This window comes from Python bivittatus, unplaced genomic scaffold, assembly GCF_059951505.1.
Source record: "Python bivittatus isolate LINGU-HERP-01145 unplaced genomic scaffold, Pbiv_v1 ctg000840_np1212, whole genome shotgun sequence".
In the NCBI taxonomy this organism is placed as follows: domain Eukaryota; kingdom Metazoa; phylum Chordata; class Lepidosauria; order Squamata; family Pythonidae; genus Python; species Python bivittatus.
In genome coordinates this window covers 164,936-187,666 of record NW_028277113.1, presented here as the reverse complement: position 1 = coordinate 187,666, position 22,731 = coordinate 164,936, and the positions used below count along the sequence as shown (strand labels likewise).

General features: G+C 37.6%; 1 protein-coding gene across 1 annotated transcript in view; it reads left to right on the top strand.

The window, feature by feature from the left end:
• Window positions 1–22,731, top strand: part of DNAH5 (dynein axonemal heavy chain 5) — a 150,827-nt gene that overhangs the window by 28,267 nt on the left and 99,829 nt on the right. Inside the window, exons 12-25 of the mRNA XM_088130559.1 lie at window positions 2,527–2,634; window positions 3,901–3,986; window positions 6,134–6,455; window positions 6,858–7,064; window positions 7,435–7,606; window positions 8,560–8,705; window positions 12,001–12,169; window positions 13,302–13,541; window positions 16,992–17,182; window positions 17,274–17,370; window positions 18,625–18,761; window positions 19,187–19,388; window positions 20,009–20,244; window positions 21,956–22,174. Coding sequence (XP_087986685.1) covers window positions 2,527–2,634; window positions 3,901–3,986; window positions 6,134–6,455; window positions 6,858–7,064; window positions 7,435–7,606; window positions 8,560–8,705; window positions 12,001–12,169; window positions 13,302–13,541; window positions 16,992–17,182; window positions 17,274–17,370; window positions 18,625–18,761; window positions 19,187–19,388; window positions 20,009–20,244; window positions 21,956–22,174 — 2,532 coding nt within the window. The remainder of the gene's footprint in view (window positions 1–2,526; window positions 2,635–3,900; window positions 3,987–6,133; window positions 6,456–6,857; window positions 7,065–7,434; window positions 7,607–8,559; window positions 8,706–12,000; window positions 12,170–13,301; window positions 13,542–16,991; window positions 17,183–17,273; window positions 17,371–18,624; window positions 18,762–19,186; window positions 19,389–20,008; window positions 20,245–21,955; window positions 22,175–22,731) is intronic.

Sequence of the window (22,731 nt, the reverse complement as noted above, 5' to 3'; positions counted from 1 at the left end):
CTCAGCTGAACTGCTTCTGAGCTTACACATCACACTAAGCCATAATATTTGTTTGTTTCTCACTTAGCATGATGTGAATTCAGCCACTGTTTTATGTAAACGATGATGAATGTTTAATACCTATGAAACAGGCCACTATGACCTTTTCAGCAAGCTGTATTAAAACAGACTGTGATTTAATGTGAGGTTTGAACCCAACCACTGTGATAGCTGTTTGTAGAGTTAGCCTGTTCATTACTCTCTGCTTCAAAGGTCATCACCTGAGTTGACAGTTTGTGTCAAATGTCTAACACTAACCGCTTGCCCAAGCTGAGTATGCCGTTATAAGTAAAACAGTTTCCCTACTGAATGTATTTCAAATTTTGGTAGCCCTACATAAGCAGCTCTTAATGGCTTCCTGCAACGTAAGTTCTTGTGTTTCCAGTCAACTTAATAGCGTGTGTGTATGTGCGCGCGTCTTTGAGTCAGCGTTGACTCCTGGTGATGGCCTGGATAAGTCCCTGCAGTTTTCTTGGCAAGATTTCAGAAGTGGTTTGCCCTTGCCTCCTTCCTAGGGCTGAGAAATAGTGACTGGCTGAAGGTCACCCAGGTAGCTTCACGTCTAAGGTAGGACTAGAACTCACAGTCTCACGGTTTCTAGCCTAGTGCCTTAACCGCTACATCAAACTGGCTCTCCAGTAGTTCATGACCAGGAAGTTATTGGATTTCCTGTTTGCTTGCACCCATCATGGGAGCACTGACTGTAGCTTGAGAATACATTCCTATGCTCTGTGCATTTTTTAAAATTATGCTGTCTATGGAAAATGCATAGATGTGTTTATTAACTGTGGTGCTGTTGCCTGTATAATTTAGTTCATGGCTGCTGATGCCATGCTGTTCCTTTAGTTCCCCCAGTAGGAAAGCAGTCTGACTGCTTGCCCATGCCTCTCTGGTGACAACATCTTATTTTCATGGCTGGCAAATTTGAGCATACTGAGGTAGAACTCTGGGTAGCACTGCTCTCTGGCTATATCCCATATTATTGCTGACTGCAAGACTGAAAGGATGGAAATGGTAATTGTGACCTAAAACTCTTCTTTCTGTCTAGCTTTATATGGAACAATGTCAGTTGCTTTGTTTTGTAGGGAAAATAATTCTCTCTCTGGGGTTAGAAGTAATACAGAAAATCAGAATTTGATGAGATGGCAAAATTGACTTGTCTGATTAGGAAAAAGACAATAACTACATTTGTCAGTGACCCTGTAAGGACTTTTTGCTGAAAATGGAAAAAAAATGAACTTGTTATTTATGGGTTTGACAATTAGAAAGGGTAAAATATGGAAAGACAGGAGCCACAATATAACTATATATAGAGAGAATAAAATATACTGTAAAAGCATTAAAGAAGCTCGGAAGCTGCTTCTTTATCTCTTTTTCTTTTTCTTTCTTTTTTACTTATCACTTTACTTTACTTTTCTTTTTCTTCTTTAAATTTGTATTTTAAAAAATTATATCTGTAAAAAATTTCTTCAATAAAAATTAATACTAAAAAAAAAGAGAAGTAATGCAGAAAAAAACACACACCACAATTTAGTGTCCCAGTAAGAACAAGGTTTATAATGAGCCTGAAATTTCAAGATCTTGGCCTGCTCGCTATGAAGTTATATGAGCTACGACTATGCATACTTCAAAAATGAGGCTGAAGAATTGCTTTGGATTTGTGTAAACATAGCATCCCTTTGTTATTCATTGAAAAAAGCCTGCCATTTTCCCAAACTTCTGCACAAGCTAGAAAAAAGATGTAGCTGCTTTAAGAAGTTATCTAATATGATTCTTAAAGTAGTTGTGTTATTTTCAGACTCATGCAGAAAGCTGAAAAAAAGATATTGTTGCTTGAATTTGTGGCAGAGAGGTGTTACACTTGTGTGAATTCCAAAACATTTATTTCAAATCATTCTCAAAGTGTATTAATCACAATACTGGCATTTTATCAGTTCAGCTTTCATAACATTCCCCAGAGAATTGTGGAAACTATTTTTTTTGATGTTATAAGGGATCCTGAGCTTTCACACAGTTGCTGAATATTAATGTAGTAAAATGTCTTACGGTATTATGCTTTCACTTGTACAGACTGCAGTGATGAAGGATCAGTGGGAGGTAATTCATGACAGGGCTGTTAATGCTGTGATTTGCGGTGGTGAAAATGACTTATGGTTTTTCTATATGTTTTCTGTGAAAAGCATTTTCATTCCACCAAAGTGTGTAACTTGGATGTGTTGTGCATTTTTGCATGTTTGAATACTTATTTTCCTTGGAAAAATGAATTGTGTTTCAGAGAGAACTCATTGGGTTGCAAAACATTAGCTTGTAATGGTTGCAAACATAGTCTTCACATTATAACTTACTATTCTGTACATTAAATGTGTGCTTGGTTATTTTTCATTCTCTGTCATGAATGAATCTCTTTCTCTCTCTCTCTCTTATAAGTGTAAGAAATGATGAGAATAATATAACCTTTCAAATATTCATATTCCCAATTACATTTAGAGTATTGTTGCCACTATAAAGAAAAAGCAGTACAATTTCTTAGATCAGAGGAAAACTGATTTTGACCAGGACTATGAAGAGTTTTGCAAGCAAACAAATGAACTACATGTAGGTTTGGTTCTTCCCAACTTTATAGTTTTTAAAATTGTTAATAATATTCTATTTGGGTTGGTCAATTCATTAAAATTCATACAGCAAAACCTCATTTTAATAGATCACATGGGGGAGGAAGTGACCATTACTCCCAAATGCCTATTAAATACAGAAGTGTATTATTGCAATGATTTTCATCCTTTGTGTAATGTACTTATGCAGATGACACAAATCACCACAGATGTCATAAAATTAAGGTAAAATTGACATACATTTAACTGACTTCTCCAGACAACTTGGGATACAGCAGACTTGCCCATTATTTGAGAGGAATTTTGAGATAGAAATCCAGTCCTTTACATATAAAGCCCACTAAATGAAGGTCTGTTAAATCAAGGTTTTGTTGTATTTCCTACATCATGTATGTTGTGAGTTTGGACCAAAAAATACTTCAGTTTATATAGAACTGTGCTAATCTTGGCATGAATATTTCATCTTGCAGAATTTCAAAGTGGTATAGGAAGGTAATGCCCTATATAATTTCTTCAGGAAATTACACACTGGAGCTAAGGTGTGTCTTTTCTATGTGGTATCCCATCTTCCCTCCCTGTTCAGTCCACCAAAGTAGCACTTCATTCTTCCCTCAAATTTAATGACAAACATATATTTTATATGGAAGAAATGGGGAGAGAAGAACATAGCTGGAGATAGAGGATGTTGAGAGAACTTCATTCTTAATGAAGCCATATGTTCCATGTGGCAGATTGGCTTGGGGGGAAAAAAAACTCACCTTGGTTGCTCAGCAATACATGAGTGATCCTGTCCATTTTGAACTGGTTTCACTCACTTCTGGCCTGTGGCCTTCAGAACAGTAATCACAGTAGCAGCCCCCAGATTCTCACTTTGCCTGTGCCATAAGGGCTCTCCAGTCTGACTGGCTTCTTTCTTGATTACAGTTGTACAAGAATGTAATAGAACCTTGGAAACTATGTTCAAGCGACAAACTAGGTATAAGCAACTGAGCTCCTGGAGGTGGAAAATAAATTAACAATAATAATTGCTTGGGTTTGGCTTAGTATGTTATATGAACCATGTCATTGTGCTCTCTGCACCATAGTTTAGGACTTCAGAGTTTGGTGGAATCTTGCCAGTTGTAATTTATTCCGTAAATCATGGGTAAAAATGGCTTATCTGATCTATAATTTATATGAATTATTTATATATCTGATTTATATGAATGTGCTTATCAACATTCTCTATCCTTTTGTTTCCTTTCTCCAGCACCAATTACAGATGTTTATGGACACTACCTTTGAAAAGATTTTGAACACAGAAAGAGCCCTTGATATGCTGAAGAAATTTGAAAGGTTTAACCATGATGACTTTTTACTTGGAATAGTCTGGAATTATAACAGACCAATATGCTTTCATAGTCTTTTGTTTTTGAATCAAATTTTGAAAATGTTGCTTTTAGTCAATAAAGCATTTTAGGCAATAAAGCCTAACCCTATGGCATATAGAAAGAAAGAATGTTTTTTAATTATTAAAAAAAAACCCTAGCAGCAGGAACAGTAAAGTCCAGTTATCTTAGTTTGTGAAATAGGTGCATTCAGTGGGTGATCTGAAGTTCTCTCAGTGCTGGAAGAATGGTATCATTTATCTGTTCACAAACAAAATACCATTGATCGTGTCTGGTACTAGTTGTTCTTCATATAATATAAATGGCTAATTTATCTCTAGCCATTTTATTATTATAGTTGAGTCCAAGCATAATACTGACTAAGATAGGTAACACAATGTTTAATACCATTACATGCAAGCAGAATTTGTTAACTTTTACTTATGCTTGAAACTGTGCTTTATTTTCCTTTTGCAGTTTTTATTATTTAGTAATTTTATTATTACTTATTTAAACAGTGTTTACCTTGTCTGTTCTAGAAGTATGACTAGAAGCAGGAACATTTGCAGAATCTAGAGGTTCTGTCATTTTTTAAAAAAAATATTGTTAAAATAATAACTTACAAAAGAAAAAAAGGTTACATTGAATAGTGATGATACAGTGGAAAAAAAATGAACAGACTATGGTAGTTAAATAATCTCATAATAACAAGAAAGAGAAAGAACAATTAACAAAAAAGATCCATATGATAAGGATAAATATCTATATGGAATTAATTCATTAGTTGACCTAATCATTACATCTGGACCATATAGCAATATAATGTGTCAACTTTGTTCTTCTTTTTAGAGCACAGAGACTTTAAAAAATAGATGACAAAGTCATATCTTGGATCTGTTCCTTAAAATCAAGAGAGTACCTTACTTTCTAATTATGTAGGATTATTGTCTGCTGTACACCAAGCTCATTAATCCAGAATTCTTCATAAGAGGAAAAATTCCATATTTCAGAAATATAATTCAACATCACATTGAGATGCTAAAATATTTCATTCCCATATTATATTAACATATACGTTAATATTAAATCAAAACAAAGTGATCATAGGACAAAATTGTATGAGCTAAAGAACCTTCAACTTTCATACATACCCAGCATAAGAAGTCTAATATCCATCCATTCTTGAGATCACATTGTGATGCATGTGTGTTAAAAGATCTTTGACTTTACCAATCTTGGTAAATTTACCCAGCAGCCATGCTTCCCACAAGTTCTTTCAAATACAATATATGGTTTATTTAACAGACATAAGAGGACAAGAATAACATTACCTTTCTTTAAAAAAATGATCTGGGCACTTCCAGAAACAAAATGTGGTTTGATGTGTAAAATTAACGTTATGAAAACCATTTTGAATTCAAAACATTTGGAATCCGAAACATACCTTTTAAAGTTTGAAACAGATGTTCCAATTTTACTGGAAGTATTTGAACCCGGAAGCATCTCTTTCAAGCATAAAACCGTAAGCAATTGCTGCAGTTTGGATTATTTTTCCTGCGGTGTAAATGGCTAGGAAATGGATTGTCATTGAGTTTTGGAGTTTGGTTATTTTTTAATGTTCTTTTTATTTTATTTTTATATTACTGTAAGCTGCTCAGAGCCTTTTTGGAATTCAGCACCATATACTGTACATTACAGAAATAAATAAATACATAAACAAATATTTTGAAATGGTCAGAGAATCCTGTTGAATTCAGAACCATTTTGAATTAAAATTACTTTTAGAGCTTGAAGTATTTTGAATTTGAAATCTTTTATACATCTCCTTAGAATGTACATGGCAAAATGTGGTTTGATACATATCACATTTTAACATACAAATAAATCAGATCAAGTTTGTTCTTAGTTATACAGTGACCTAGATTTGTCCACTCCTATTTGACATATCAATGTGGTACGGTTTGATGGTCCTATGGGACTGATGAATGAGTCAATATATTGCTTTAGGAAGCCAAATAATCTTTGCTGCCTCTTCAGAATAATTCACTGAAAAAGAAATAATGCCCTGAACATCTACCTTCATAAGTCTCTGATGATGATATTTCTTCTTCATAGGCTTGGAATCCCTAATCTTGGCATTGCTGACAAATATCAGATCATCCTACATAACTATGATCATGACATTGAGATGGTCTCTAAGTTGTATTCAAAACACAAGAATGATCCTCCTCTGGCTCGTAATCTTCCTCCTATGGCTGGTAAGATCTTGTGGGCACGGCAACTGTTTCACAGAATCCAGGAACCCATGAATCTCTTCCAAAAAAATTCCACAGTTCTACAGACAGAAGAAGCAAAGCCCATAATCCGCAACTATAACAGAGTGGCTAAAGTCCTTCTCGAGTTTGAGATAGTCTACCACAGAGGATGGCTTCAACAGGTACTATGATGTGCTGTGTATTTTTATAATGAATCTTGTGGGACGTCTTACTATTAATATAATTTGATGCTAATGTAAATGCGATATATATTTTTTTAAGAATCACAGTTGGGACTGTAGCAATAACAGTGCGTGTATGACATAATAAACCAATATAATTAATTTGCCCTGCTAAGGTAACTAGCATATTCACCAGTTTTGTTGGCACAAGCTTGGTTAGAATATCATGGAAAATTCTACATAGCTGGAAGAGCTGGGTTAGATCACTGTTTATGTCAGAAAAAGTCAAATGCTTATGTCTGGCCATACCTGTTTACTAGGTCTTCTCCAAAACTCTTGGTATCAGTTTATGGTAATCTGCCATTTGATGAGGCTAATATGTGGAATGCTTGTTATTTCTAGGTTCAGCTAATTAAAGCAGGACTTCAGGCATCATTATTGGTGAAAGCTCCAGAAACTGGAGAAATATTTGTGAATTTTGATCCTGAGATTCTCACCTTAATCAGGGAAACAAAGTGCATGGCACGTATGGGGCTAGAAATCCCACCATTGGCCATTGCTGTTCAAGACAAGCATGACTCCTACAAGCAGAATTTCAATAAGCTACAGGTATTCTTGCATTGTTACAGATAAGTGTCATAAAACGAACTTTTAAAGGCTTTATTTTAAAAAAAAAATTGGCTGAGTTATTTTCTGGCTTATAATAGTTGTGTAATATTTCCTGATAAACATACCCATAAAAAGCTGATTTCTAACCAGTGAAAAAAAAGTAAATAAATTATGGCTAAATTTGTTTCATCGCCTAACAAAAAAGGAAGTTTGAAAGTGGTTCTTTTATTACCAATCTGATAGTCATTAAAGCAAGTCTGCTCACTTGATACTTCAGTGTGCTGAATAAGAGTCTTGATAACCCTGTTTTGCTTCCTCTTAATTTCTGCAATTATACTTTCAGTTACAATTTAAGTTGGTCCTTTTTTAGATGATGCTGGCAGAATATAAGAGAGTAAAATCAAAAATCCAAGCCCCACTTGATACTCTAATGGCTCCTCATGTGGCTAAAGTGGATGATTCGATCCAACCAGGAATAACTACACTGACCTGGACATCCCTAAATATTGAGACCTATTTACAGAATATTTTCAGTAAACTTGGTAAGTCTTTGTATATGGTTGACCTAATCTTTGTGGTATATAGATAGGTCTAGCAGTGATGATTGAAATTGCTGAAGATTGCCAAGTTTACCTTTTGCTTGATTTTTTTTTCCTCTCTAGTTTAACTTCTGGAAATAGACACTTTGATCTTCAGAAAGTAGGCATGTTTGTAGACAATTCATCCTTTATGTTCCATTTTCCCAATATAGAGAAATGCTACTGATATTCACTGATATTTCTTGCTTGAGAGTTCACTTGATATGGGGTTGGTGTTGAGGCTGTAGCAAAAGAAATGTAAAGGATTTGATTTACACGAGCAAAGAAGTATGTTTCCAGATGCCTGGTCCTTGCTCTGTGGGGCCTTTCCATCCTTGGTGCACATTCAAATGCACATTCTAGTGCAGGAAAAGGCACATGTGACTGGTTTGTGAGAACACAGCCATTGTGGTTTGTAAAAAAAGGGCTTAATTTAAAGTAGCAAACTTGCTTTTGTGTTCTGCTTTTATTGGAAAGGTGGAAAGGGATAAAATAAAAGATGATCCCTATGTAAACAGCCTTGAGCTCTTGGAGGAAAAGCAGGATAAATAACCTAATAAATCAATAAATATGAAATTTCATCTGTTGGTTTTCTGTATTAGTCTACAGGTTGTTGGTCAGCGTTCAAAGTAATAAGACTCAGTGTCAGCACCTGCATTTTCTCATTCGTTTAAGAGTATATTAAGATAAAAGATCCATTCAGTTTTGAACATCTTAGGGAGTGATCCCATTTGAATGTTTTCTTTTGTCCTGTTGACCATTTTGATGATGAATTCTGCTATCCTAGAAGGATGCCATTTAAAGTTGGTGTGAAAAGCTGCCATGTTCTCCTAACACTACCAAGTTTCCAGAGGGAGACTTGGCTATTAAACAGATTGTCTTCTTAATGAAATGTGTCCTACTCTTTGCTTTTCAAGATAACCTTGAGCTGCTACTTGATCAAGTGAATGACTTAGTAGAATTTCGTATTAGTGCTGTTCTTCAAGAAATCAGTACTGCGCCCCTCTGCTATCTTCCCGAAGATGATCCACTGACCTGTGAGCAATTCCTTCACATGACAAAGGTACAGTCCTATAGTTTCAGTTTTCATTTAGTGGGAAACCCATCTATGTCATCAATCACTAACCTTCAGAGTGAAAGTAGTAGCTCACAATTGCAAGTTCTTACATGCACACAAACATACTTCTTTGCAAAGTATATAAAGAAATTTCCTTATATTTTATAAAGAATATATTTCTTTGTATTTCTTTATAGCCTGTTTGGTGTAGTGGTTAAGGTACCAGGCTAGAAACCAGGAGACCATGAGTTCTAGTCTTGCCTTAGGCACAAAGCCGGCTAGGTGACTTTGGGCCAGTCAGTCTCAGCCAAGAAGATCCTGGCAAACCACTTCCAAAATCTTGCTAAGAAAACTGCAGGGACTAGTCCTGGAAGTTGCCAGGAGTCAACACTGATTGGAAGGCACCAACCCCCCCCCCCCCCACAAACCTCTGTTGGGCATTGTGACATTAATTCTCAGTACAGTACAATAGAATGTATTGTAAAAAAAACAAGCTAGAATGTTACAAAGAGCGAGGTAAGATTAGTATTCTTCTCTTTGTCATCTGAAGTTCTGAGTGGAGTTTTTTGTTTAATTTTTGCATGGGACAGTCATAAATCAGAATAAAAAAAATAGTTTTGTTTTCTTTTACTCCACAAGAATAATCATGACCATCCTGAAAGTTAGACTTTTGATTCTTTTTTACAATCCTCATTCCTCCCAGTCACTAACTCTTACTTCCTGCTGTATAGTAAGACTGGCAGACATCAGGCAGGCATAGCACAGAAAAATGTCATCAGTGGCTTTTAAATCATTTGTAGATGGTAGTGCCTACATGTAGAGCTGAATTATGCGTTTGAGAAGATGGAAGAAAAAGAAAATAAGTTAAGAAACTGCTATCTGACCTAGAAAGGAGAAAGCATCTTTTTGATTAAAATGACTGGCAAAGGTAGCCACAGGGGTTGGCTTGTCTCTTTTCCTTTGGCAGGTACCATTAACATGAGGACACAATGTCCAGTCACTACGCAAAGCAGATACGTAGCATTGCTATGAATCACAGTAGTCAGCTCAGGCAGGAAGTATCAGCACAACAGCACAATAGCTAGTCTTTTTTTTAAGTAGGCAGCTTAGGCATCATGCAGTCACAATATTTCTTTCATGGAGGAAGATGAAAAAAAGGCAGTAATATGTGGCCATGATCTATTTCATTGAGTTTATGCACCCAGGCACTGCTGAAATAGAAACCAGAAGAGTGTACACCGTTGTATCAGTATCAGCATGTTAGCAGAAAAACATCAGGCACAGAGAAGAGAAGGGGCAAGAACAGAAATGTTGTCCTTGACCTCACTCACTCCAAGATATAAGGAAGCTTAAGGAGTCCTAGAAATAAAGGTTAATCCTTAGGAATACTGGCTGCTAAGAAATTGCTGGGAAGAATGGAGGCCAGGGAAATACATCCAGGTTGGATTGCTATATCATTCTAAATCATACTTTGTTTTAACTATGATTTCTTAAATAAGGCACTGTGGTTGGGTTCACACAAGTTTAGCCAAATCAGTCAAACACCCAGTATGGATTAGTGTGATATGTCAACCCAGGTGTATACCAGCTGACTGAAATGGGAAGGAGATTACAATGAAAGGAAGAGAATAAAAAAACAAATATCTTTGAGAAAAGAATGTAACATAGAAATTCATGTATCAGAATGTGTGGGTGTGGAACATGGGTGTGATTTAGAAAGGAAAACAACTGAAGAGAAACAACTGCTGGTTACTCTGCCCATAGAATCGGCAATGGCCCCTTGTGGCAATGACTGCCAATTTGCTCTCTCTGTTCAATGGATACCACCACATTGTCGCAGCAAAAATGAATCACATCTTTTGGAAAACATTTCTCTGTGTCTGGGTTGTACATCAAGACAAGTGCTTGTACTCCCTCTCTCTCTCGATATACAAGAAACTTTGAGGGGCCAAAAACCTTCCAAGATAGCTTATATTTGTAAAAGGAATGAAACAAGAATCAAGCTAACGTTAAAACAAAGAAGTTGAAAATATTATAGTACTTTACCCAAAGTGTAAAAAATGTATTCCTATGGGACTGCTGGATAGACAAATGTTCAGGGGGATGCTTGGGTAAATCTATAGGTATTTACACTTTGCTTCAAAGATGGCTGAATGAGGCCTGGCAAACAGATGACAAACTTTCCTGCTCTGGGAGAGTCCATCTCTTCCATTAACCTGCTTAGCAGCAATCAAAGGACATCAAAAACGAAGAACCAGCATTTTGGGGCTGACTTATTTTAACCACATTTTACTGAATAAGCTATAGTGACTGCCTTAATGTGAATCACTGCAACATAAATCTTGGTTTGCAAACCACAATGCTGGATTCACACAGTGCACAAAGCCAAAACTAAACAAATCACACTAGAGCTTACTACAGTGTGTGCACATGCCTGCATGGGTGTGGAGCCATGAAAATCTCTGCCTGATCTTCTGCAGAAATATACCACAGATAGACCGATTCTACTACATACAATCATACAGTTCAGGCATTCCTCCTACCTCTCTTACACAAAACAGTTTCTTTTTGTTTGCGGAAATTTAGGCACCTGGGAGGGATTAATCTTGACCCTTCCCAGTGATTAAAGTTACTGTTTCCTGCTAGTAATAGCAGTGGGCTGTAGGCAAGGCCTCCAAGTTGACTGTTTGTAATTATGATGAGACTTTCTAATGAAGAAACTGTAAGAGATTTACCCCCACTTGTTCTAGCTGATAATATCTGATGCTATTAATATTAGCAGAACATTCTTCTGAGGATATGCTTTGGTCCATTTATTTTGTCACAGTAATACTTCTGCGTGTCTTAAAATGTTCAGATTTGGGAAAAGATTTATTCTCCTTTCTTTGGAATTGGGCTCCATTTGTTTTTTAAAAATATGGAAATGTCAGTTGATAGCAGATTCTCTTTTCTGTCAGCCGTTACCAGCCGTTTTCTGTCAGCTTGATATTCATAATACAAATGGAGGAATCTGCTTTTGAATCAAGTACAACTATATTTCTCATAGTCCCAGCAGGTAGGAGTAGCTGGCTTACCTTGTCTGGGCTTGGAAACTCATTAGAATCAGGCATGTTTAGTATTTGGTTGGGAGTTCTCCAGTGTCCTTAATTCATGTTTCTCATGGCTGTGGAACTTTTCTCTTCTTTGGTTTATATGCAGCATAGGAGAACATTGAGGTGATCTGAGTTCTTAGGTATATCCTATTGCTAGCATTGCTAGACTACAGTGGAACTTAACTAACACTTCACATTTTTATTTTCAGGAGCTCTGTACTAAAGGAGTATACACACTGCATCTCAAGAGTTCATTAGCAGAAGAAGCAACAAATGAGCTTATCAACATATTGTTAGACCTGGAAGCGCAGAACAAAGGGGATGCTGGTGAGAGGTTTCTGAGTGGAAGCAGAACTGAAGGAATTAATGAAGGTAAGAGCAGACATTCTATCATGTGTAAACTAGCACTGCATTACTTGTTTGTGCTTCTCATTAAAACATCAGTGATTTGTAAGTTAGTACATAAGTAAATGGAATAAGATAAATGAATGAAATAATCGATTTCAACAACATAACATACAATCCACACAGATAATGCAAGTTGAGCCAATAGGAACATTTCCCCCATTTCTATAAGTTATTTAAAAAATAAGAGGAGCAAGATTCTAGATAGAATCCTCTGCAATTCAGGCATTTTCCATGCTCATACAAGCATATATTTACAGTGGTAATGGTAGAAACATTTTGGGTGTGGACTGTTTAGATGATGTGAGAAACATCTGAATAGTAAGAGCAAAACTTTCCGCAACAGTAGTTTGTAAGAAAGGGCATCTCATGTAATAAGCATTTATAGCTTTTCCATTTTAATTAAATGTGAGTGAAACCAATACACAATACAAGAATCCTGGATATATGTGTAATGGTATTTGGGAATGATCTTGGGAGACAGGAGGAAGAGCTGCAGCCTAGACAACCCTCATGCAAAAGGTAACTCAGCCCTCAGAAGGAAAAGGGTGTGGGAAGCATTTCAGAAGGAACCTTCCTTAGTTTTCTGGGAAGTAAAAGTAAAGGAGGAGAGAAGTACTTTCAGGCTTGCAAGATTCTGTTACTGTAACCTTACAGTAAAGGTAGTATTAGTACTCCTAGTTTGTGTTTCTCGTCTGGACTACCTCGAAGGGTTGACAATATGCAGGTTTTGGCCACTAAGTCATTAGTCAAGTTTCTGAAAGGATAACCTAAATTGGTCAATCTAAAGTACAGCTAGAAAACACACGCTAATACTGAAATGCTCATGTTGTGGAGAAAAAGGGGAGGGATCACACCACTGTTGCTAACCATGTTATTGTAAAATGATGGAGATGATGACAGTAGTAGAACCAACCAATTCCTATTCATACATCCTCCTGTTGTCCTTCTAAAACTCAATGCTCATTGTCATCATATTTCCCTAAAGCCATAAAGAAATATGGAATTGCATAAGTTTGTATATATCTATAAATAGTACTGATGATTTGTTTATTGATTGATCAGAAGTTTGCTGGTCTAATTCAGTTCTTATTCCCATCTATAGAAGAAGAAGGGCCATTGGACATCTTAGCATCCTCACAAACTGCTAGTCAGATTTCAGTAGAATTGTCTTCTCCTTTAACCAAGAAAAAAAAGAAAGAAATGGAGATGTTAGAAGAAGCAGCTCAGGAACTGCTTTCCCATTTCAGTCATCGCAATGTTGATGCTCTTCTGAAAGTTATTCGTAACACTCTGGAGGCCATACGCAAGCAAATTCATGCCTCTTCTGTGATCAGTTTTGTAGGTAATTACTGACTTTCCTTGACTTTTTTCAGCAAAAAGAAAAAGGGAGGAGATACTAAAATCCCAAGTGTCATTGAAAATGTTTTATTGATTAAAAGCTAGATGTGTTTCAGATAAGATCTTTTGTCAAAAGCACTACATGCAGTATATGCTTTCCTCCACTCCACAAAACAATGATTTGTATTATAATTATAATGTGATTGTTATGAAGAAGCTATGTATGTATGTTCATGGAGAATACAGTTATATTGTGAGTCTGGTGTGAAGGAATAAAAAGTGTGGTGTTGTGAAGGAAGGAGGGTGGTGTGAAGGAAGTACATCTTTATGGCACTCCTGCTGGTTAGTCTGTTTCTTCACATAGACTATGTGAGGTCTTATCCATAAACTAGAATTAAGCAATCAGTAGAGCAACTCAGGTTTTGAAATGCACATGTCACATTTCTGTGGTACCACTGCAGTAATCTGCTGTGATGAAAATGGTAGTGCGTTGCATCTCTAGTTTTGTGCTTCCTGAACACTGGTCTACCAATAATGTGAACGTATCTGTGTTGACAGTCAATTTAAAATACAAGAACTTACTGAAAATAGCTTGTTGATGAAATGTAGCGAGATTTGTTCCTGAATATTATACTCAAATAAGGTATATCTGCATTGAAAATAATATTACGGTTTAAGCAGAAGTGACATGTCATAGATAAAATTGTATTTGTGCTCGTTGCTCAATGTGTTATGAAGCGTAGACATTGCAATCAAACTTTTTTGTAGTGTCACAATATCCAGAACAGCATGTAAATGGTGTCGTAGAAAAATATTGTTGCCCTGTGCCCCTCAACATCCCTACTCTGGGTGAGCGTGCCAGTTAGGCCAGTTCCACATGGAAGAATAGTCTTGAAGACCCCTGGGAGCCAAGCCATGTAAGGATATATAAGTGAAAACCAGCACTTTGAATTTTACCCAGAAACCTATGTGAAGCTTATACACTGGCCATAGAGTTATATGGCTATAGTGGCTCTCATATGCTAGCATGTAGGCTGCTCCATTTTGCACCTGTTAGGTAGTGCAGAGGTAATCCCATGTAAAGTGCGACCATCCTTGCTCTCCTTGATCTCTCAGCGGCTTTCGATACCATCAACCACAGGATCCTTTTGGAATGGCTCAGGGAATTGGGGGTGGGTGGCACGGTTCTGTGCTGGTTCACCTCCTTTCTCCAGGGCTGATCCCAATCGGAGGTGATAGGGAGCGAGAGGTCCCATCCTCGGCCCCTCCTTTGTGGGGTGCCACAGGGTTCGGTTCTCTCTCCGCTCCTTTTCAACATCTACATGAAACCACTGGGCGAGATCATCTGCCATCATGGGATGAAGTATCATCAATATGCTGATGATACTCAATTATACATCTCCATCCCAGGTGACGTAAGTGATGCCGTGACTGCCCTTTCGCGGTGCCTGGAGACTGTAAGGGTCTGGATGGGGAGCAACAGGCTTCAGCTGAACTCTGGTAAGACGGAGTGGCTGTGGGTTAATGGCTCCTCTGTATCCAGGACTTTGTCATCTTTGGTGCTGGATGGGGTAGCACTGTCCCAAACAGACCCAGTCCATAATCTGGAGGTCCTCCTGGACTCACGGCTCCTGCTTGAAGAGCAGGTGGCAGCCGTGCCCAGGAGGGCCTTTGCATAACTTCAGGTTGTGCATCAGTTACGCCCTTTCCTGGATCAGGATGCCCTTCGAATGGTCACTCATGCCCTTGTTATCTCCCATATAGACTACTGCAACGCGTTATACATGGGGCTACCCTTGAAGAGTATCCAGAAGCTACAGCTGGTCCAGAATGCAGCCACGCGGGCTATTTTTGGAGCCCCAAGAAGGGCCCATGTAACACCATTGCTCTGCGAGCTGTATTGGGTACCAGTTTGCTTCTGGGTCCAATTCAAGGTGTTGGTTATCACCTTTAAAGCCCTACATGGCATGGGACCAGGTTACCTAAGGGACTGCCTCTTCCCCATGACTTCAACCTGCCCCACCCGATCACACAGAGAGGGCATGCTTTGGACCCCCTCGGTAAAGAGCTCTGATTAGTGGGGTCCAGAAGGCAGGCCTTCTCGGCTGTGGCCCCTGCCCTTTGGAATATCCTGCCCCCGGAGTTGAGATTGGCCCCTTCACTCCTGGCCTTCCAGAGGGATTTGAAGACCTGGCTCTGCCACTTGGCCTGGGGTGAGGAGGGAAGACATCAAGTGTGGGGTTGGCTAGTCCCCTAGAAACCTTTCGTCTGCAGTTCTGGAAACCATCAACCTCTTGGACTTTTTCTTTTTTGGTAATGCTTGGTATAGTCTTTATGTTTTTTGTAAATATATATATATATATATATATATATATATATATATATATATAGTTTTAATGGATTATGTGAGCCACCCAGAGTCCCCCATTAGGGGGAGATGGGTGGAGAAAAACCAAATCAAATCAAGCAATCAAGCATCTTGCAATAATCTAGCCTAACGATGATAACATGAGTCACCATCACCAGAGGTCTTGCTCCAGGTAGGTTTGCAGCTGGGCAGAGGTCTTCTTGGCCCTGACCTCTACCTGTGAATCCAGTAGGAGCTGTGAATCCAGGAAGGTTCCCAAGTTGTTGATTTGCTTGTCCAGATTTATAGCCAGGGCAGACAGAGGGCCAAATGGTTTCTGGATAGAATAATTATTACAGCAGACTTCTGCTTATGCTGGTAAAAGGAATTGAAGACACAAAATTTGGGGTAACTCCTCTTCCTTGTATACTTCTGGAAGTCCGGCTGATTCTGCAGAGCAGCATGAAATGGACCTAGGAGAAATAAAATGTGGGCTAAACACCACCTGTTTGCCTCCTTATTTTGCCTCTCTTGGCTTCTATTCTAATGCTTCACATGGATGGGAGGTGTCCCTATGTGAATAGAATTATTGATCTGAATCCAACCCACTGTATGAGACAAAATGCTGAAACTTCAAAGCAAGTTAGCCTCTTGTTTGTCCTAATGAAAGGACAACTTAAAATATTTACAGCAGAAGGGAATCTCTGAATATTTAATGTGCAATGCAGATGTATGCGATCTCTAGAGGACACATGTTTCATCAATAAACTGGTGGTCTTTTTATGACTGTATGACCAGCATGGTTCACATAGTGTATATTACCTGTGCCCCAAGTATTTTGTGCTTCGTTGTATTAACATTTTCAAGGAAGTTACATCTAAAAGTTTAAATCTAGTACAATGAACCAAGCCAGTATATCAGGGTCTTCCTATGAAAACATTTAAATATTACAAAATCAGTTGCCTTTTATTGTTTTTCCAGTGTACCCTAATTACAAGCCTTGACAGATTATCTAACTGCTGGCTGTTTGGAAGATGTGGATTTTATTTCATTTCTCAGTGGTATCTAAGTGGATTAATAAGGATTGCGTTTCTCATTTCCATATAGATAGTGAGAATACCTCAAAGCAGAAACAAAATGCTGTACCCATCTTTAAGGCTGGTGTTATCCTTTCTATTCCAAATTTTGCTATAATACCAACCCTTGATGAAATTCAGCAAACACTCAACAAAGCTGTGGATTGTATTGTAAGCACCATGAAAGGAGTTGGTCAGTGGAGTAAGGAGAGACTATCAAAGGTACATGTTTGTGTGCTTCGAAGAGGTCTACTGATAAACAGTATGCAGTTTTACCTATTGCGGTCTGATTTTTCCCCCCATTTCTGCACAGAAACAATTGCTAGAACGCAAAATGCTTGCTTTACGAAATGAGGGAGGCAGTGATTCTGAGACTGAAATGAAAGACACTGAAGTTGGAAACACCCATGGTAATATATTGACTTTAGTATTTACCTATGGTTCCTGGCTTTAATTACAAAATCTTTTAACTGCTATGTGGCATTTCACTGATGCAACAATTAATCATTCAGCAATGTGGAGATAATAAGATGCTTTAAGCACGTATATTTAGAATGTGGGAACGATACTGTCATCCCATTAGTAGTCTATGTGTGAATGTCAGAGCCAGAGCAGTCTAGATTGATGGACTGAGTTAACTCTTAGAATAAAAAGAAGAGGAAAGAGATTGGTTGTCAAGATAAGTGGTAAGGCAAGAGAGCTAACAACAGGAAACCTTCTTTTCATGCATAAAAGGATCACTTAAGTTAGCAGTGGAACTTCTCAAGTAAAAGTGATTTAGAGGGTGTATTGAGGTTTTGGTTACATACAGTAACTTACTCTGGTCAAGAGGGAATGTCCACCTTTGCCTCTTGGAATTCCGAAGATGTAGACCAACCTTCCATAATTCAGAAAACTCTAGGTATGTGGTATGCTTTTTTTTTTTTTTTTGCTACTTACTCCATGAAGCTACTTAAAGCTTAAGGGGGTTGCAACATGCTAGTCACTTGCAGAAACTCAGTTCACTCTGACAAAAATGATCTAGAGCCTTTATTTCACTCACTGTCAATCTATTGTACCAAGTGACGTTTTCACTGCACTTGAGTTTTTCGAAAGGACGTATCAAAGCACAATTAGAGCTAAGGTGTACAACCTGAGGTTCCAGGGCTTCATGTGGCCCACAAAAACCTTGGGTATAGCCCATAGAGAATCACAAGGAAGCCTTAGTCAGCTGAGAGAGAGAGGGTCTAATAGGCAGGTGGCTCAGTTAGCAGTTCCAAGAATCCTGTCAACTTCATCAGGAGTAACAGGGTCAAACTTTTCCCAGATAACCAAGCTAGACTGAGTTTCAGATACCTACATGGGTCCCGTCTCAAGGCCAGAGCCCAACTTGGAGCAAATCCAAGCAACTATCAGACAAATGCGTGCTCCTGCCCATGAAGTCATCTAGAGTTTGACCTAGAGATTTCACCTTAAATTATACAAATTATGAAACCAATTCAGTCTTTACTGTGGTCCAGTGTACCTTTTGGAGTATCACCCTTTTGTTGCTACCTAAAGGCAAAGTGCCATCTCAGCCCCAAAGAAGCCACATACTCCTGATCTATCACAGGATTTAGAAAAATGTTACAGTTTTGGCCCTCTGATACGCAGTTCCTTTTTTTTTTTTTTGCTTTGTTTTCTAGACACGGCTTCTGATACAGCCTCTGTGATCTTGCCTTCACCTATCCAGAAAAAGAACTACTACAAAGTCATTTCAGAGAACAAGGAAATAATTAAACTGATGTCTGTTCTTAGTACAAGTATAAATTCTACCAAAAGGGTGAGCAAAAGCATTATAGCGGAAAGTTGGAGTCCAAGAATTGTCCAAGAAGTGAGAAGTGGTCATGGAGCAGGGAATGAAGAGAAAGAACAAAGTGGTGAAGGTGGGGAGAAGAAGGATAAGGGGTGGCAGCAGAAACTTAGAGAAAAAGCAAAAGCTTTAAGTAGAACAAAATGTGCTAGTCCAGGTGGGTTGCCCCCCAACCCCCCCAAAAAAGTGCCAAAAGAAGGTTTACAGCTACAGGAGGACCAAGTCTGAGTTTGGCAGCAGTGATACAAATAGTACTCCATGATTTCCCAGATATGATTGAAGCCATTAGTGCCAAAGCTCATGGGTCATTACTGCATGGAACAATATATATCAAAATATAGCAGTGGAACTGTTTGTATACAATTGCCTTATATTGGTTCTCATTGATGTTTCAGGAAGTTGTTTCAGCTTTGGAGCGTTTCAAATGTTACCATCACATCTGGCAGAGAGAGAAGGAAGAAACCATTGAAAGTTTCATCAAGGGAAACCCTTTGCTCTCTGAATTTGAATCCCAAATCCTTTATTACCAAGACTTAGAATTAAAAATTAACTCAGAACCTGAATATATACGTGTGGGAACTGTTGCAATATTTACTGGTATGGTGATTTAATGTTTAGCTGGCAGTAAATTTTATTTAGCTTCTTTCAGTTTGAGAATGCTTTTTAAAGCAACATTAAAGCTGGAGTCCTAAAAGAAGGGTTGGATAATCTGAGATACCAGAGCCTAAACCTATCCTTTGTTTTGCCATTATGAGACAAAAAACACATAAAAAGTCTAGATTACACTTCAAATAAATCTGACCTAATTAACAAGAAAAGAAAAAATACTAAACTCTTCCACCAACATTTTTAAGAAAAAGAATACGCTAGCCTAGTTGAAGTATACAGTGTGGACAATCTTATTTTACATAATTCCCCAGATGGTGTAACTCTCATCTTTCCCAAAAATGTTAAATGCATTTACCTGCCACCAAAAGGTTTATCTAGAAGTAAGTCCCTTTGGACTCAGTGGAATGTATTTCTACAGAGACATGCATAAAATAAAGCTATAAATCTCTTTCCTTTTGCTGCTTTTCCTAAGGTATACAAACAGCTATTACTGATTTGTCTCTTATCACCAAATACATGGAAGAGGGAATGGCAGATTTAATATGGAATGTAGCAATATTTCTAAAACATGCTGTTCCTAACTGAAACCTCTCCATCACTTTACATAGTGGATTTAAAGTTGGCCCTTACAACTGAAACCAAAGCTTGGATGATAGCATTTGGACGTCACTGTAACAAGAAATACAGGACAGAGATGGAAAACATCTTCAGCTTTGTAGAGGAAATCAGCAAGAAATTGAACCGTCAGATTAAAGACCTGGATGACATAAGAATAGCTATGGCTGCCCTGAAAGAGATCCGAGAGCAACAAATCCCCATAGACTTCCAAGTGGGACCAATTGAGGTAATTGGAAAAGGGACCAGGGACCATTATTTGTCCTGCCACCTGGCATGAACTCTGTCTTTTGCTAGTTTGGGGACAGAGGGCAAATTCTGTTCCCCCATAGGAAGGCAAGGTTCATGTGATGGAGAAGTCTACTAAGAAGCTAATGTTTTCAAAGTCCTCCTATCAATTGCATCCTTGTTTTCACACCAAACAAATCTTTTTTTTTTTTTTTTGCTTTCTGCAGCTTTAGTATCTTTTTTTCTGCTTCTTCTTGATTGTGTAATATTTTACCTTATGGATTTAATTTCTTAATTCTTTCTTCCATTCAAGAGGGAATGAAACTTACTTTGCTTTTCTCTGTATGAATGACTTTCTGCTTTATGGTTCCAGTGATAAAGTATGAAAAATCTGCAAACTTTTTTACAGGATAAGGGGAGTACAGAATTGAGGGATAAATGGCCCATAAGTATTGGCTCTCCCTGTCCATCAAGTCAATCATGTAACACCTTTTCATGAGATAGAGCAGGCCTGTACAACTTCTGGACAGGAAAGGACCAGATTGATACCTTTAAAATAATTGTGGGTCACAAAGAAATAGCTGGTGCACTGATCAGCTATTTAGCTTCTTGAAAGTGTTTCTTTTGGGGCGGAAATGGCTGCAAAAACTCTGGTGGTGAATCCTTCCTGGCAGCCATAATGTTTGGTGGCAGTGAACTGGTTATTTTTCAAAAAATGCTGGTGGGCTGCAGAAGGCTGTTTGGTGGGCTACGTGTTCTGCAGGCCAGAAATACAGGAAAATGTAGGAATGACCAGCCTTAGTCATACTAATGCTTTAATGATATAAACTAAAGAGGCTGTGCCACCTTTAATTTTCTAAAGAATGAACAAGATTTTCACTTTTTAAAACATATACATAGTTCCCCATGATCCCATTCCTTATTATATATTTATTTGACATTTATTGTTGCTTCAACTAATAGTACAGAATATGTTGAAAAGAAATTATTTGAGTTACTCAGGGTTAGTGCGAGATATCAGTTGTTATTGATACTGACTTAACCATTAAAAATACATAAGGATATTTTAAACCTTTCTGTGTTTCTGTGAGTGGTGCTGCTTTGTTGAAAAAGAACATCAGATTTTGTTGTAAAAAGCAGCAATTTTCTTAAACACAAGACTTTGACTTCTGTCTCAATTCAGTTTCTACCAATGGCAAAGCTCTGTTTTTCATTTAAAGACATATCAATCTTATATATAACAGGAGTGTGTGTGGGGGTGTGCTTAAATTAATGTTCCTAATTTGTGAAGAAATAGCTTTATTTTTCCCACTTTCCCAAATAAGTTTGCTGTTGTATGAATCATCAGATATTGCTCAATAATCTAGTTTTAATTGTATAATAATTTATGCACTACAACATAATTGTTGGGAAATCTATGTGTTTGGGACACTGTATCTGTAAATATGTTCAATCTTAAAAACAAAAACTTTAGGTATTCATTTCATCCTTAGTAGTACGTAAATGAATTAAGAATGATGGCTATCTCTGGTTTGTTACTTTAAAGCTCCACATTGCTGATGTTTAAGATGGGTTTTGCACTAACTCAACTCTCTTTCACCTTTAGCAGGATCTCTACTGATATTTTGATCTTGAATTCCCAAATCTATGTTTGATTATGTATACCATGTGTAAACTTTAATAATGAAAGATAGTAACGGTTGTCTTGGCAGGAATCTTATGCAATGTTAAACAAATATGAGTTACTGGTGGCAAAGGAGCAGATGGAAAAGGTAGACACTTTGCACTATGCCTGGGAGAAATTATTGGTCCGAGGAAATGAAGTGCAGAATGAACTAGTAGCTTTGCAGCCCAAATTCAGAGGGGAGCTAATCAGCACAGTGGAAGTATTTGTGGAAGACTGTGATCAATACTACTTGGATTATGACAAGGTACAATACTGCAGTACATTGGGAAAATATAATTTTTAACCTACTTTTATTTGAAAATAAGTTGAATGTTAGATATTCAAAATAGAGTTTACTCTTGGTTTGCTCAGGGTCACCTGAAAAAACCCCAGCAGAAATAAGGTAATACTAGCTTGCATTCCACTGTAGTTTTTTTAAGTGCAGGGAACTAGTTTGTAGAATTTTTTTAAAAAAGGACGCCATGCTTATCTGGTCTATAGGTGCTTTTCCCTTAGTTGGTCAAAAAACAAAAAGTAGCTACCTCTGGAAATGTCCCTATGGAATTTCAGAGAAACATTAAAATTTTAGAAAAGATTAGGGTAACACGATAACTTTAGGGTAGAACTTGTTTCACATAAGCATCGACAGCATTTTACACTTGGATGACATGTAGCTGAAGATGTGAACTAACTCAGTTGAAAAGGGCTGGATTTGTATCACTGAGTGATATGGAATAGCAGTTACACTTCATTTTAAATGTATGAAACACTCCATGGTGATGAGATTTCTCAGCATGAAAAGTTTGATTTGAAGCTACATAA